The 16,902-nt window shown below is 35.6% G+C and overlaps 2 protein-coding genes across 2 annotated transcripts in view; both read right to left on the bottom strand.

The window, feature by feature from the left end:
• Positions 1-200: 200 nt before the first annotated feature.
• LOC127881209 (CKLF-like MARVEL transmembrane domain-containing protein 7) lies at positions 201-5,759 on the bottom strand. The gene is made up of 3 exons (XM_052428963.1): positions 5,613-5,759; positions 5,076-5,252; positions 201-308 (listed from the first exon to the last, which is right to left on the bottom strand). Exons 1-3 carry the CDS (start codon positions 5,697-5,699, stop codon positions 201-203), a joined length of 372 nt encoding a protein of 123 aa, XP_052284923.1. The 5' UTR covers positions 5,700-5,759.
• An 8,652-nt stretch (positions 5,760-14,411) lies between these two features.
• LOC127881130 (neural-cadherin-like) overlaps positions 14,412-16,902 on the bottom strand; it is a 49,026-nt gene continuing 46,535 nt past the window's right edge. The window contains 1 exon segment of the mRNA XM_052428847.1: positions 14,412-16,240. Coding sequence (XP_052284807.1) covers positions 15,876-16,240 — 365 coding nt within the window. The 3' untranslated portion in view covers positions 14,412-15,875.

Here is a 16,902-nt window from a genome sequence, read left to right as displayed (position 1 = left end):
ACACTTATACTGCCTTGCTATATGAGCTAGCTTTTATAGCGACGCGGTAGAGTGTCTGCCTGATTTGGAACCGGGAGGTCCTGGGTTCGATCCCCATGGCGGTCGGGGATTTTTCTGGCTGGGTTACAATGTGAACCAATCTTTGGAGGAAATATTCGCAACATGAACACAACACTCATGCAATATGCCCCATTTGGCCATCAGTTACTTACTGCGCACAGTATAATAGAGGTATGGTAGGCACGACCAGCACTGACAATGCCTGCTATCAGCATCATGAGACTGTAGAGTCCATAGTAAATTAGTTGCTGAAAGAAACAACAAACATATGGATGTCAACTGTAAAAAGGAGGTTTGTATAATATCATTAGAATCTTATTTACTGGTACCTGTCATCAATTGAGTTCTATATCAGAGTTGCCTTACCTATTTTGGGTAAAATCTAGAAGCAAGTTTCATTTTAAAGTACCTGTTTTGAACATAAAACAGGAAATTTGTCTCACACTAAGACCAGTGCCAATTTGTCAATGATTTCTCTTCAAGGTAAAAGAACTCTGAAATAACCTATTTTCTAAGTATTATACAGGGCAAACAGTCTGCTGCAAACTTAACAGGCTGACATGAAATAAAATACAAATTAGGGTTTGTAGCACCTTATTCACAGATGTATCTGTTTCCTGCTGTACAAATTACCAAATCTGCAGGCATTCATACAGTAACTTTCTACATAACTGCTTCATTAAAGAACCTTAATTAGAAAGTATAAAGTTGATTTCTTAGCCAAAAGTATGACCAATCATAAATTGAAACATTACCTCCACCATGCAAAAATGTGTCTTACACTTGAATGTATTATGAATATTGCTGGGCCAAGTGTGAGGTTGAGCGCTCTATAACCAGGTTTAAACCCCCAATGCTTTGCATTGACCGTTCCAAGGCGGTGACCCCAGCTTTATTCATATTTTGTGTTTATGTTGGTTTGTATTGTGCTGTATTGTGCTGTTTTGTACTGTTTGGGCAATCGGTCACTTGCCTTAAATAAAGGACCAACTAATTGTTTTTAATGAAAATTCAATACTGCTCCAGCAGCTGGAGTTTCACTTCTTTATATTGAATGCAATATGTGGCCAGCATAGCTCTAGACAAGCCTGTGCATTGGTGCAGTCTGGCCAGGAACTACTCTGTTGAATAATTTGTATAAGAAACATTGCGCGACTTTATAGCAGACCACAATGCTGAAGCTTTGCTGGCCACATATGGCATGATACATATTTTGCATGATGTGGGTCGTTCATTGCTTGCCATTAACCTGACATTTACCGTTATCCATGAAAATATTCATAAACCTCAATCATGAATGAGTAAGTTTCTGTAATTGACTTGAGCACAATTGATGGAAGCCATAACGTTTTAATGTTCTAAATTTAACTGAATAACTTGCTTTCACCTCTGCACAAAAACTCAACGGTCAAGAAATAGTAGAAAATAAAAATAGTAGTAGCTTGTTTTTAGCTGCCAAGAGGGTTCAGATAAAATCAATCTTAATTACTACAGGCAGAATGACTGGCAAATAACTCATCTCAATATTTGGTGTAAATCATAGCAGTTCCAAACAAGATTTTCATAAGGTTTACAATGCATTAATCTCTTATTGCAGTTTCAAAGTCAGACAATATTTTACAAAGACAAATGTTCAGACCAAGTTTCATGAATTAAAAATGTGACTTTTGCACTGTGAACAAGGTTTCACTTTACATGTAGCCATATTCAAAAAAAATTCCCAGCCCCGAAGTGGTGGCCATATTTTTCAAAGAACCACATTTAAAAAAGATTTGGCTGAAATAAAAAAATTAATCTTTTGATAGAGTTTCTTAAAGATTTGAGTAAAAGTGTGTCTTCTACAGTGTAAAAAGGGTTAACTAAAGCCAATAAGAGAAGCTGCCCTGTCTATTGCTGTCATGTTTTATGACAAAACAAAACATTTTTTCAATCTCAGCCAAGACATCATTTGGGCAAATATTCTAGTGAAGTTTCATGTAAAAAATATTTAAACTATGTGTGTATTTTCAGTCTTTAATGTGTAGGGCATCAAAATTAATGACAATAAAAATGTGAATGCCTATTTTTCTTTGGAATATGTTTTTTTCCACAAATATGAAAGCCAGTTAGGGGGTATATTAAATATTGAACTCCCAGGACAGTGATAATCATCATTATCATCATCATCATCATCATTCCCTTGAATGATTTGGCCGTTGGGTGGAAATGAGGAACGATGATACAGAAATCCTCCACCAGTCAGGTCGGTTGTGTGCTGCTGAAAGTACATTTTTTTACATTGTCCATGCAGCTTTTCTTCAGACAGCCTCGACATTGACCTCCGGGTCCCTCTAGAGTGCTCTGGAGAACAGTCTTGCATAGATAGTTGTGCCTGGTGACATGTCAAAACCAAGCCAGCTTTCCTCTTTTGAAGGTTGCCAAAACGGGCCCTTGTGAACCAACAAGTGTTGCAACCATGTTCCTGACATGTTGGTATTGCTCTGTGAAAGAAATGCTGAAAAGATTTTGTAGATATTTACGTTCAAATGCCTGTATTCTGCATTCTGTGTCCACATGAAGCATCTAGGTCTCGCGGCCGTAGAGTAGGATGGAGACTACAAGACACTTATAGAGCCTGTACTTGGTGGGGAAGCGTATTGTCCAAAACCTGCTTAGTCTGACCATTGCTGTAGTTGCCATGGCAATTCTTTTTTGGACCTCAGCGGTACTGGTACCATCCTTGGACAGGGTTGCAGCAAAGTACTGGAAGCTGGTAAATTTTTCTAGCTATCCCCGTTCATTGTGGTGTCATTGTGGTGTCTGCACTGTTTTTGGTCATTCTGTTCAATATGATCTTCGACTTCTCCATACTGACCTCCATTCCGTATTCTCCTGCTCTTTCATAGAGTCTTTTGGTGAGATCTTTAAGTTCACTGCTGGTGCCACTCATGAGGTCAATGTCATCAGGGAATCTTCAGTTGGAGATCTTCCGTCAATGGAGATAGAGCTGTAGCGGTCATGGAGAGACTCGTGCATTTTCTTCTCAAGGAAAAGGTTGAATAGGATGGAAGAAAGCAGACATCCCTGATGAACGACAACTGATGTTCTGAAGAAGTCCACATGCTGTCTGTTGAGAAGTACTGTGCTGCTAATGTTTCCAAAGAGTTCTTGAATGACTTGCACAAGCCCCTTATCAATGTTGAATCATCTCATAACAAACCATAGGCCATCATGCAATACGCCGTCAAAAGCTGTCATTCAATGAAGTTGTGAAGAGGTCACGTTGATGTTGCAGGGGTTTCTAAATGATGATTCAGCAGTTGGAGATCTGTTCCACTGAGCTCCGCCCAGCTCTGCATTAATTTTCAATTGGTTAAAAAGGATGCATAGCATTACTTTGTTGTGATGACTCTAATCATTAGGTTGATGGTACAGTAATTTTCTAACAACTTGAGGTTTTCCATTTTAGGTAGGGGTATATTTACTCTACTCTTAAAGATACCTCTAATTTTTTTTTTATCAAACTGAGCAAAGATGCTGTAATTAATTGAAAAACAAGTTGAATGTGTAGATTGTATATGGAAATAAAGCACTCATAAAATTATGCATTTATTGGTGTCATTCCACATTCCAACAACATTTCATAAATAAAAGTATGTATGGATGCAGGGCCCTCAATCTGTCAAATCCACGGCCGAAATTCGGCCGCATTCCCCCCCTCCCTGAAAAGTATACTTTTTTCCCCTTTTTGGGGGAAAAATTCCCCCTAAAAAAAAAAAACTAAAAAAAAATTATTATTTTTTTATTTTTTTTAATGATAGATGTCTCATGATTATTATATCTCAATTCTATTTTTATCTTGTCAAACATACTAAATTATGAAATGAGCAATGAATATAGTGCAAACATGTACAAATGTAATAATTAGATAGTAAGTAAAAAATCCCCCAATAAAGGGAAACGCCGCGAAAATTCCCCCTGCTATGGGTAGCGACCCGCTTCCCCTAAAATGGATTGAGGGCCCTGATGGATGAGTACATTTAAATTACATAAGACATAAGAAAGTAACATAAGGTATGATAGAATGGAATAATTAAACATAAATATGTACTAAATCCATACTCAATTACAGAGAAGCTTAGAATCTACATGCTGATCAATAAGTACTAACACATCCCAACAAAACCCCTTTGCGATAAGGATCAATCATATGCAGAAAGTCATCCACATTAACAAATGGATAAAAATATTCTAATCCTACAAATAGCGATAATGCAGAAAAAGCTATTCCCTGTAAATACAAAAACATATCTGTGGCATATTTGTAGTAGCGGTAACACAACAGTTGAACAAGGGACAAAATTGTCACAAAACCAGGTTTTCATTGTGAAAAAAAAATCTGATAAAGGGTTACAACTCAAACTGAACTTTTGAAATAAACAAACAAAATTAACCCCCTTTGTAAGTTTGTTTCAAAATAAATCTATTTTTAGTCGTGGCGACCTTGACATTGGAGATATTGACATGATTCTTTCCTGCGACACACCGTCCCATGATGGTGAACAAATGTGCCAAATGATTTTAAAATCTCACAATGAATGACATAGTTATGGCCCGGACTAGCTCATTTATGGCCATTTTTTACCTTTGAACTCAAAGTGTGACCTTGACCTTGGAGATATGACCTAATTCTTTTGCGCAACACACCGTCACAATGAATAACATAGTTATGGCCCGAACAAGCTCATTTATGGCCATTTTTTACCTTTGAACTCAAAGTGTGACCTTGACCTTGGAGATATTGACGTAATTCTTTTGTGCGACACACCCTCTAATGATGGTGAACAAATGTGCCAAATGATTTTAAAATCTCACAATGAACGACAAAGTTATGGCCCGGACAAGCTTGTTCCGATTGCCAGCCCGCCCACCGACATTCGCCAATCTAATAACCGTTTTTTTTCTTCGGAAAACCTGGTTAAAAAACCTGGTTAAAAATTGAACAAACTTAAAGTCAACTTTTATGGTATACGTACGATGAGTGTCCAGGGCAAACGAGGAGGCAGCTTGCGGATGATCTTGAACAGATGCAGTATGAAGAGTGTCAGGGTGGTAACAAATGCTGTCATTGTCACAACCTGTACATACCCCCCGCCTGCTTGGGTCCATTGGAGCCAGACAACGGCAGTTACAAATCCAGCAATGTCTAGAACCTAAAAGAGTATAGTAGTTTTATAGTTTTCCTTTTGAAATTTAATGAAATATAGTTGCCATTCTCAAAATCTTTGTAAGCGAAAAAGAACAAAAAGAATGGCAATAATTCCCTATTTTTGTCAAAACAACACAACTTTTCTATTAGCAAAAAAACGAGCCCTATTCCTTAAATGATAGGAAAAAACTACAAAAATTAAAGAGATTCTATATAATTTTAATATATCTGAAGCCAATTAAATGTTTATTAAAATACTTACACTGTATAATATAATTCATTCAACTTATGTTAAGCAGTTATATCTTGTTTGCTAATAGCAAGTAAGGTCAAACTTATTTCCACAGAAAAGAACGAAACTCACACATTCTGTGATCTTTAAAATTCCTCTCCAGGACAAGATGTACCCAGCATCAAACCCCAATTTAATAACTTCAGGTTCCGCAGACATCCTGTCACATTAGAGTGTTTTTGTACTGGTAGACAGGTTAAATACTATGTGGAGCAGTGGTGAAATCTGAAATATACAAAACAAACTTAAGTAAATTTTAGTTGAGCAGCATCATGCGAAAATAGGCCTAAAGACATCTCCATACAGTGTAGCTCCAGATAAGCCTCTGCATCTGTATAGTCCTATGAGGAGTTGTAAAATCCACTAATAATTCCAGAAAACATTGGATGCATTGTTCTCAAGCTTGGCTGGCTGCACATACAGGGCCACACCAGGATTTAGCCCTAGTCACGGAAGGTATTGGTATTGGTTTCTTGCTTAAACATATGTCAAATGTCAAACAAACAACTAAAATACCTTACATGGGTGACCTACAATCATTCAACTGTAGTATTTAAAACCAAAACTCAATTTACTTTGGACAGTAGAGAAACTAACACAGGAAAGAACAGATCATTTTGTGTTTACGTGGTATTTGGGAAACTGCCCTTTAATTAAGAAGGGCATGATAAAATAAAATGCAAAGAACTATTCTGCAATTTTTTGTGTATGTGGTGATATCTCACCGCTCACTAAAATGACCTAATCCAATATGCTTAGTGGCCACGTGCCCATGGTGTATGTTCCATACAACCAGAGTAATTTCCATACACCCAGAGTAATTGAGTTGTCATATGAGATATAATAATTACGCAGTTAGTAACTGAAGGTGTATCCAGGGATAAACACCCTCAGTACTTTATACCAATACTTGAGCTTTGTTCTCACATGGTATGAAATTACTGAGGGTGTATATCCTTTACACCATCAGTTACTTACAGACTACAGTGTAACTAATATTTTGCCACATATTGGTTAGGGTCGTCGAGTTATTGTGTTTGCGTTATTATGTGACACATATTCGTTTTGGTTGGTCTGCGAGTTTTTGTGTATGTGTTATTATGCGACATGTGCATTTATGTAAGCTAAACTGCATGATAATATAACCACCTGTTAATTTTCAGTCCTTGGAGTTTAATATGATAAACATAGAGAGAGATCTTAGCAATATAAACATATAACCCTTGGAACAAAGTTTAAAGCCAATTAACCAAACCTAGGAACAAACTAATTATAAAGAAAATTAAGAAAATTTTATCAAAATGACAGCATGCTGTGGTAAACAGACTCGCAATATCTATAAAAAAAAAGATTGGTTCTATTGCATATTTCTTGAGATTTGTCAATTTAAAACTGCAAAAATTCAGCCTTAACTTTTGAAGAGATACATTGATAACATAATATTAATCTACACAGTGACACTATATTCAGTCAGCATACATTTATTAAAAATGTATATTGTTGTTATAGTAAATATAATTTATTTTTCTATTACAGTGGAAACCCTCTAAACCGGATCCTCTCTATACCGGAATCCTCTCTAAACCGGACAAATTGTCCAGTCCCATTTTTCCCCCTATAAAACCATGCGTAAAATATCTCCTCAAGACCGGAATCCCCTCAATTCCGAATACCAATCATTCTTTGGATCAAAATTAGGTCATTCCATACGTAACTGTACCTCTCTAAACCGCTCAGGGCCGGTTTATTGCACCTTAGACCTAGTGTCAAAAAGTTGTGAATAGCGGATTAAAGACGCGTGAAATTAATAAAGGTGGTCGAAAAAATTGCAAACTATAAATCGCAAAACAATTTGAAGATACTTGTCCTGTGACGCACATGTAAATATCGATCAATGGAGGTGATAAAACTGATTTTAATTACTGATAACAAACATAGAGTTCTTTAGTGTGTTTTGTTTTTGATGTAGAAAGCCGTGCTAAATTTTAATAATCTTAATGCTATTTAATTTTGTGTATTTTATTACAATTGCTTGCTAATTTTCATATAAAATGGTGATTTGCAGAGTTATTTAAGCAGTTGCATTAAGATATACATGTAGTTTTTAAATTGTTAATTAAGATAGCAAAGACTAAAAATGTCCGAACCTCCTTTTAAGCGAATGCGCGTGGCATTGTCTCTTCAAGACAAAATCAAATTGATAAAAGACTCAGAGATGTTCCCTAAACCTACACTAAAGATGCTGTCAGAGAAATATGGGGTAGGAAAATCGACGATCGGGGATATGGTGCGAAGAAAGTAAATTCACATAACAAATGCATACATGTATAAAATAGTTTGTTTTTCAGGGTGCACTGTTTGATTTATTTTGCGACTGATATTGCTGATATATGTAAATAAACTATTCAAATTTGCTGAAAGTGTTTTTTCCACATTAGGCTATGTAATTGACTTTCTGAAAGTAAAATAGTCAATGTCACCTCTAAACCGGAATCCTCTCTAAACCGCAATTTCCTGTCAGTCCCGGGATTGTCCGGTTTAGAGGGGTTCCACTGTATATGAATTGCAGCCATCTTCAAGTCGATAATAGCAGAAATGTGGCATGATGACAGACAAGCTCCTCAATATTTTGCATGTCTAGACACCCAAAAACTCAATTCTATAGCAAAACTCCTCCATACATTTTGCATATGGGTCCACATACCAAGTACATAACAAGGTTGTTAACACAAGCATTACAAATCATGTTAAGTTCTACAAATTGGCACCAAAAATGAAGATTTCACCTACTCCATCATCCATGACAGACAAGGATGGTAAAATTCAAGTGGAGTAGAAGCTGCTTCACAGGAGAAATATTACGGGGCGTCATTTGACCAACATCAAAATTTCAACATACATATTAGAGAAATCACATATTACCAACAAGGTCAAGAGAACCTTGGGAATTATAAAGAGGTCATTTAAATAAATAGATATGGACATGTTTTTACCACTTTACAAGTCATTGAAAAGATCAATTTTGGAGTAATGTTCTTGTGCAGGGTTTTTTATTTGATATTCAGGAAAGGGTCTGACCTTTCTTGAGGGGAAAAAATCGCCTGAAATGCCCTATTTGGGGGAAAATAAAGAAAGTCTTAAATAGCTATTAAATCAATTTTACATACAGTTTTTAAAACAAATTCAAGGCAACAGATAATTAAATTATGCAATAATTTTCAATTTTCAACACTTGATCAGGTTAACTTTTCTAATAAAAGGTTTAAAAAAATATTATATTTTTTTTTATAGAAATATCATTGTTTTGGGAATAACCTCTGTAAGAGGGAACAAATTTGTCTAGGAGAAAGGGCCAATATTGATTATTCGGCAGGTCTCAAAGAAGGAAAAAAATCCTGTTGTGTATGGTCGTCTTATAGAAAAACTTATGGGACATTGAAGATATCCAAAGAAGGGCTATCAAACTTGAACCTGGACTTTTAAACCTCCCTTTAATACAAACAAAGGTTGAGGAAACTAGGCCTGTTCATCTCGGAATACAGACGCAATCGATTAGATATGATTTACAAGGCAGTGTATAAATATGACGAGTGGGATCAGGGAATAATCTAGAATTTACTATCTATGGGTCCCTAAACTCGCAGATTTTAGACCAATGAGTCCAAAGACCAAAATTAATGAGTCCACCTTGAAAAAGAATGGGTCCCTAATTTTGAAAGATACCAAGTAGTGAAGAAAATATGTCTAAATCACACTAGATCTGACAATAACTTTACTTGCATTAAACTTTTAAAAACAAATTCAGAGTTACATGTATCACTATCTTGTTTTGCCTTCACATAGGCTTTAACATTATCTGTTACATGAATGTAACCTGTTATAACATTTCAACTTGATTCAAATCAATCATAATATTATTGTTAACATCCGAATTGCGAGCTTGATAATATTATTGTTTACGTCCGAATTGCGAGCCGTTTACCTACCATTATTAAAGTTATTATTAAGCTTCAACACCTTATTTGGGAGACATTTTTTCTGTATTATTTATGACTAACTTACACAAAGTTAAAGCAGGTTTTCATCCGGAAACTCGAGAAAATATTATAACACATTCTATTTTAAAGGTCGATTCTAATTGGTTAGTATTATACATCAGCGGCTCGACTAGAGCCAATCAAAAGACTTGCTGGAGTCTTCAAGCCTCATTCAGTTAAACTTAGCGTTCATTGCTACACTTTTGACTCCTACACAAGATGGTTCGTACCTATCGTGATTCGCGTATGCGTTAACGGATACAGTTCAGCAATGCGTCCGAGTGGACGCACATATTTCAAAACGATGCGTCTATTTGGATATGTGTGCGTCATAGACGCGGGACGCACATGTAGATTATGCCCTGTGGGATAAACTATTTGTTCGGAGCCCTAATGATCTAAGACAACATAATTTGACGTTCAAACCTGCAGAGTGTAACACTAATGTAAGATTCTTAAACTAGGTCTAAATATAGTCCAAATTTTTGACGCTCTCAAATTATTTCATATTAAGCTACTTTTTATATGGGTAATATTTGGAGCCAAAGTTCCAAAGAATTTAGCCCATATAAAAAGTTTCTCTAAATTCTTTACGTGTCTTATAAATAAGACTAGGTCTGAATATAGCCATATTAATGATAACTACCTAAACCCGTGCATCTTTTTTCAACAGAATGAAACATTTCTTTATCTTGGCCCAGACATCTTAAGAACAAATGTTGTGAGCAAAGATTGAACTAAAAATGAAACATCTATGCATTTTACAATAAGATTTCACAGTCACTACACACAGCAGCATGGATACAAGGAACACTGGTCATATGACTGCCGTTCATAGCCACAGGCAGCAAAGCTGCGAATGTTTTTCAAAGCGGTCGAAGGATTGGAAATATTTTGATATGATGCATCCATGAAAATAACTAGAATTGAAATTAAATTAAACATTATTTTTAATTTATAAATGCAAAGATGAACGTGTCCTCTAACTGGCTTGGCCTTACAGACTTACCAAACGACTTCTGCTTTTCCAAAAGTAAAATAAGGGAGGAAACCTTATTGAAAAATCAGTTTGCTCAAATATTGTACCCTACTGTACAGAAATTGGCGGAAAAGGCAATATATATTTAGAATTAGAAGATCTACGCGTCAAAATATCATTATGATGACGAAACGCGAGCTAAACTAACACATTTTATCATTAAACTGCATTGATATCCCTGTCTGATATAACGCTGCTCATACATTTTTATGTTACAGTACTACAGTAAATCAACAGGAATGTGTTAGATCTACATTCATGAGTCAATGTTTGGATGAAGGTCATGTTACAATGAATCATTTGTAAATCATGTCAAAATATAATCAGATTTGACAAAACAAATAATTTGATACATATTTTAGACACAAACAGCAACCAAAAGCAAGGGAAAAAACATGTTTTAAAAATATTACCGGTAAATTCAATTGCTTATGATGTCATTATTCACGAGTCAAACATTAAACATTTGATAATATTCATTCCCGCTAAAAATACAGACCACTGCTAGATCATTAGTCAGGCTCCACTGAATAAAGTCGATCAGCGCCGTTATTGTATTATAAGTTTCGTCTGATATATTACAAAAAGGTCACAGTAACCTAGCTGTAATTGTGTATGTTTCATATAAACATAGCATATTAAGTAAGCAAAAGGTTACATATAATTTAATAATAAATTGCAAGGGCGTGTAATTTCTCTATGAAGATGCATGTGCGTCAAAGCTGGAAGCTCACCGAAATTTGATTCGAAATCAATTAAATCAAAGTCTTAATGAGAATCAAAATACAATTCACTGAACAAATACTGTCTGCGCGAACCTTTTGACTATATGGAATGGCCATTTAGATTGGCAGAATATTTCGCTGCATGTGCAAAATACGTTCACGGTTATGATATTGCACATTCGCATTCCCGAAGAATACAGTGATATTCCGCGCTGAACTTGTTTATTCTATGCGGTTGAAACACACTTCTCATCTTGTTCATTTGACGACATAAATTGATAATATTAGCCCTATAGATAAGCAATTAAGGAGTTTCTGCTGAGTTGCAACAGTGGCGTCGAAACCATAGCCGCAGGTGCAGGGGCCCCAGCATTGTAAGAAGGAACTGTTCGGCGAGGGAACGTTTTCTGCAGCGGCTCCTAAAATATCGTTACCTCTAATCCGAACCGTCAGCTTTGCACTCGATGTGATGTTTATTCCTGAAAACCAGGTTTTATGGATGTATTCTTGTCTCAGTAGCTCCGATTAGCTTCTCTAACAAGACGTGTGTTTAACCAAAGACTATACCATTCTCTATGTCTTTGGTTTGCCTTGATTGACGTATGTATATAAAATGCAATACTGCGCGTGTTTCGAAGTGGATGATGCCCTTCCGTATCATAAGCTGCTTGATATCAAAGTACCGGGAGTCTGCCAAAGAAATTCTACCGACAAATTGTTGAAGTTGAAATTTTAATTTTACAGCCACAATGTCCAGCTATTTAAAAGATTTGTTGAAATTAAGAAACGTTTGATGCGGTCTCTGACCCTAGTCTCGGATTATGCATTTCGTTTGCTTTGCAGAACCGGTGGATTGTGACTTTTTAAAACGCTCAAAGAGTAGGCATCTGGCCCGGTACATTTCTTGAAATCCCAACCTCTCGATGGGGGAGGCTAGGCGGACATTATATACACCCAGCAACTTAATGAAAGCATAGTGAGGCACTTTGTAGATATGTCGAATTTTAAAAGTTGCGAAAAGTGTTGTTTCATTTTTAAATAATATACAGTTAAATGGAAATCAGCAATTGTTATCCGCGTTAGTTTGTTTTATATACTGTAGTCTGTAGATCCTTATTTTATATACGATACAATAATTGCCAAACTTTCAATCATTGACGGTTATCAATCAATGCATTGCATTAACCCCAACACTTAAAAATGTCAGAAACGTAAAAGCAATCTTTCGGCGATCTATGGGTAATCTTGAATCATGAATATCGCAAAAAAACAACAACCAATAAATCGATCCACGATATTGTTTAAGAATCACCATTTGATCCATTATTAAAATTACTGGCATTATATATTTTTCAATTCAAAGCAATCATGTAAAGTAACGAAGGTTGAATTCAGTATTAGAGAGGAAATGTGTCTGAACGCATTTACAAAATACGCGGCCAAAATTATTGTCAGCTTCGGACGAGCCTGAACTAAGAATAACGAGGTAAGCATCCACTGTGCTAAATTAATTTCAAAACGATTTTATACAGCAATGACCACGAAAAATGTTAGTTTCACAAATCGCCGAAAAACAAAATGGAACAAGAGCACCGCATAGCGGATGCCAACGATCGGCTGTGGGTGCAGTTTTGAATAAATGAAAGCTTGTCAGAAGTGACCTTGACTTTTGACCTAGCGATCCAAAAATGGGTGTGGCGTGTAGAACTAATCAATGTGAATATACATATGAAGTTTCAAAGTTGTATGTGGATTTTAGAGCATGTGCTAAGGTTTTAGCACAACGCAGACTGCGGATGGCAGACGCCGGGCGACGAGCTGGCTATGACAATACCTCAGGTTTTCTCCGAAAACAGCCGAGCTAAAAATCACGATTGAAAAAGAAGGTGTTTTTTTGACGAACGCTCGATATGGAGAGAATAGATCAAATAAAAAATTAGAAACAAAGTAAACCTTAGGTTGGGTATTTTGTGTGGATATGCCGCGGTAATAAGAAACAACAGAGTTTCGGCATGCGCTGATAACATAGTATTTCAAAGTAAATCAGACTGCGATAATACCTCAATCCAAACTTTAATACGTTTTAACAGAGCGTATATCCATCTTGACGAGTGCGTTGCTGTCGAAAGAGTACAGTAAAAAAATGTGTGATCGAGTTTAAAACGGTCTAAAAAACGCTAACGCGTAGCCATGACAAAATATTTGCAGTAGCACTTTCGAGGTAGTGTTTCTGTAAAATTATACGCAGATTGCACGCAATATATATGATTTGCGCACAGAAGCTATTATATTTAATTTTATACAATGAGCAAAAAAATTTAACAAGAGCCCCGCATAATGGGTGCCACGCTCGGCAACGGGTGCAGTTATAAATAAATGAAAGCTTGTCATATTTTTGTAGAGGTCACAATGACCTTAACCTTTGACCTCGTGACCCCAAAATGGGTGTGGCGTGTAGAACTCATCAAAATGCATTTACATATGAAGTTTCAAAGTTGTAGGTGGAAGAGATTTGATTTTAGAGCCAATGTTAAGGTTTTACATCGGGTTTTCTCCGAAAACGCAGAGCTAAAAATAACGTTATCCTGAACCTGGACAATGTGCAGTATCAACTCGCAGATACGTATTCGGTTAAGGTTAGGCAAACATCACACCTGAACTTTGTTTCAAACACCAGCTTTTACAGGTAATTTTCAAAAAAATGAAATAACTCCTTTAAATTAGCGCAATCTTGAAACATGGGCAATTTGGGTTCTAGCACTCTCACTTTCTGATTATCATCCGTTAAAGTTTGTCGAAAATCACATACAAATATGATATTTTCGCACATAACGAGTGTGATGGACGGAAAAATGCAAATATGCAAGCACACACTAACGCCTTCCATTTTTATATCCGTGAACTGTGTGGCGCGGGAAACTTTAGTGTTCGAAATGATGATTTTCAACTGATTTCAGAATTAATATTTGCACTACCAGCTATGTGATTTTCTGTGCCAACACGTATAGGTCAACTTGACCCTTGTATCAATGGTCATTCTAAAAAATAGAACAAGATATATAACAAGACATTGTGTAACTAACTTGAATTATTATTCAAAGACGAAATATACAATCTGATACAAAATATCAAAGCTTTCAAAAAAATGGAATGGTGAAATATAGGTATTAGAAGTATAAAAATAATTCACTAAGTAATACAAAACCTAGCAAAATCTAGTAAACTGGAATAAGTAAAACAAACAATTTTGTTATCAGTTCACAAATTATTATACAATGATTGTGTTGAAAAAAAACTTTTTACAGGGTCTAATTCCATAAGTATGCTATCTATGTTATGCTTTTTGAATGAAATGTTTAAAGGGGCTTCTATTCTATTAATTGGTATTTCATCGATATCATAAACATAGCAAATTACTATTTGGCTAAAAACAATATATTATGTTATATGTGGGATTCAAGTGATATGTATATACAATTGATAACTATTTAATAATAAGAAATTGCAGTAATACAGAAATGGCAATTTAGTATAATTCAGAAGAAAACAAATCACAACAGCTGAATGGTTTATGGTAATATGAATCATGAAGTTAGCAAACAAACTGTTTTAAGGATTTGTAATTTTGTTATAGGGGACATAAATGGTCAAAATTTGTATATTTTGAGAAAAAAAAACCAACACATTAAATAAACAGGGTCTATCTAGAAGAGCTACAGATAAGCCTACCAATCATTAGTTAATATTAGCCAAAGAGATTGTTTTCCAAGCAGTGTGACACCAGCAGTCATTGCCTAGAATAAACAAATAAATGAAAACTCTATACAAACAAACTATATATTACAACACAACATATATGAATTGCATATTTAAACAGTGAGACAAGATCAATTAAGATTTTGTGTAAATAGAAATGCTTGGCACAAACAAACACACAATCAAACAAACATGTTTGTTTTAAAAACATTATGTTGAAAACACTAGAAACACACTAATTCAGTAAAGCATAAGCAGTCAGTTAATGAAATCACCACCTTATCTGGCTAGATCTAAACACAGCACTTCCACAACTGTATATTTATATTCAACACAGTCAAAATCTAGATGTATATAATTATTTACATTGAACAATTTGAAAAATATAAACTTAGTAAACTCTTTATGAATTATTTACATATTAAATATGTCTCTAAAACTCACTTGATATGCATGCATAAAACACTCCTACAGAGAAATCCATCTTTTGCACCATTTTTAGATGAATGTCACGGCATGGAATTTTGTTGTAATGACTGAGACATGGAATTATTTTCATGGAATACATAGCCATTCTTGGAATGCAAAAGTTTAAAACACCATAAAGACGTCAGGGAATATGCAAATCCTTCCATAATAAGTGAACTGTGGTTTAATACATGTACAAATATAAACACATTACTCAGATCACAATGTCTGTCTCATACAGCTGCATATTTATCACCAACAAAACACTCGTGCAGTTTGCGCACCTATCTAGTCCCAAAGCACTTGCGCACTAGTCTGAATCATAATTATTGTACATATCAGCCAGCTTGGCAAACTTGGGTCCCCACTCGTTCAGATAGTCATAATCCTGGTCGCCAGAACTTGACGTATTGAGAGAGCTGAGGGAGCCAGCATCACTGCCCCCGCCCTCGTACTCAAAGTTGTGCGGGACATCAAACGGCGGCGAGCTGGGATCCTCATCAGCATCCTAAAGACGACAGCCGATGAAGTCCCCGATGTCCGGCCGCTCACTGGGTGCCCCTCCGAGGGGTTTGGACTTCTCCCTGTGGGCGTCAGCCCATGGCGCCGTGTGGTGATCACCATCATCAGGTTTGCGCAGCCGACTGAGATCATAACGAGTCTGGTCTTCTTCACCTGTGTGAAATAAACAAATTGTTATCATCATTCACATATTAAAATATACATTTACCCATATGACTACACACAATATATATTTTTTTAATTATTGTTGTTCTAAACAAGTTGACAACACAAATTGCATAACGCTTACTGATAATTTTTATTTTCTACTATGTGAATGATTGTATGTGAAAATACAACATGTGTTACTGATTTCACTGTTTTTATGTTCAGACTTATTTTAAAATAAACATTTGTCTGTTTTTATCCAAATATGAAAATGAATTGTACTTATTTAAACGTTCCGTATGACTGCTAATAATGCAAATATGCAAGCACACACTAACGCCTTCCATTTTTATATCCGTGAACTGTGTGGCGCGGGAAACTTTAGTGTTCGAAATGATGATTTTCAACTGATTTCAGAATTAATATTTGCACTACCAGCTATGTGATTTTCTGTGCCAACACGTATAGGTCAACTTGACCCTTGTATCAATGGTCATTCTAAAAAATAGAACAAGATATATAACAAGACATTGTGTAACTAACTTGAATTATTATTCAAAGACGAAATATACAATCTGATACAAAATATCAAAGCTTTCAAAAAAATGGAATGGTGAAATATAGGTATTAGAAGTATAAAAATAATTCACTAAGTAATACAAAACCTA

This window comes from Dreissena polymorpha, chromosome 1 (assembly GCF_020536995.1).
Source record: "Dreissena polymorpha isolate Duluth1 chromosome 1, UMN_Dpol_1.0, whole genome shotgun sequence".
Classification (NCBI taxonomy): domain Eukaryota; kingdom Metazoa; phylum Mollusca; class Bivalvia; order Myida; family Dreissenidae; genus Dreissena; species Dreissena polymorpha.
This window is presented reverse-complemented; position numbering and strand designations above follow the sequence as displayed.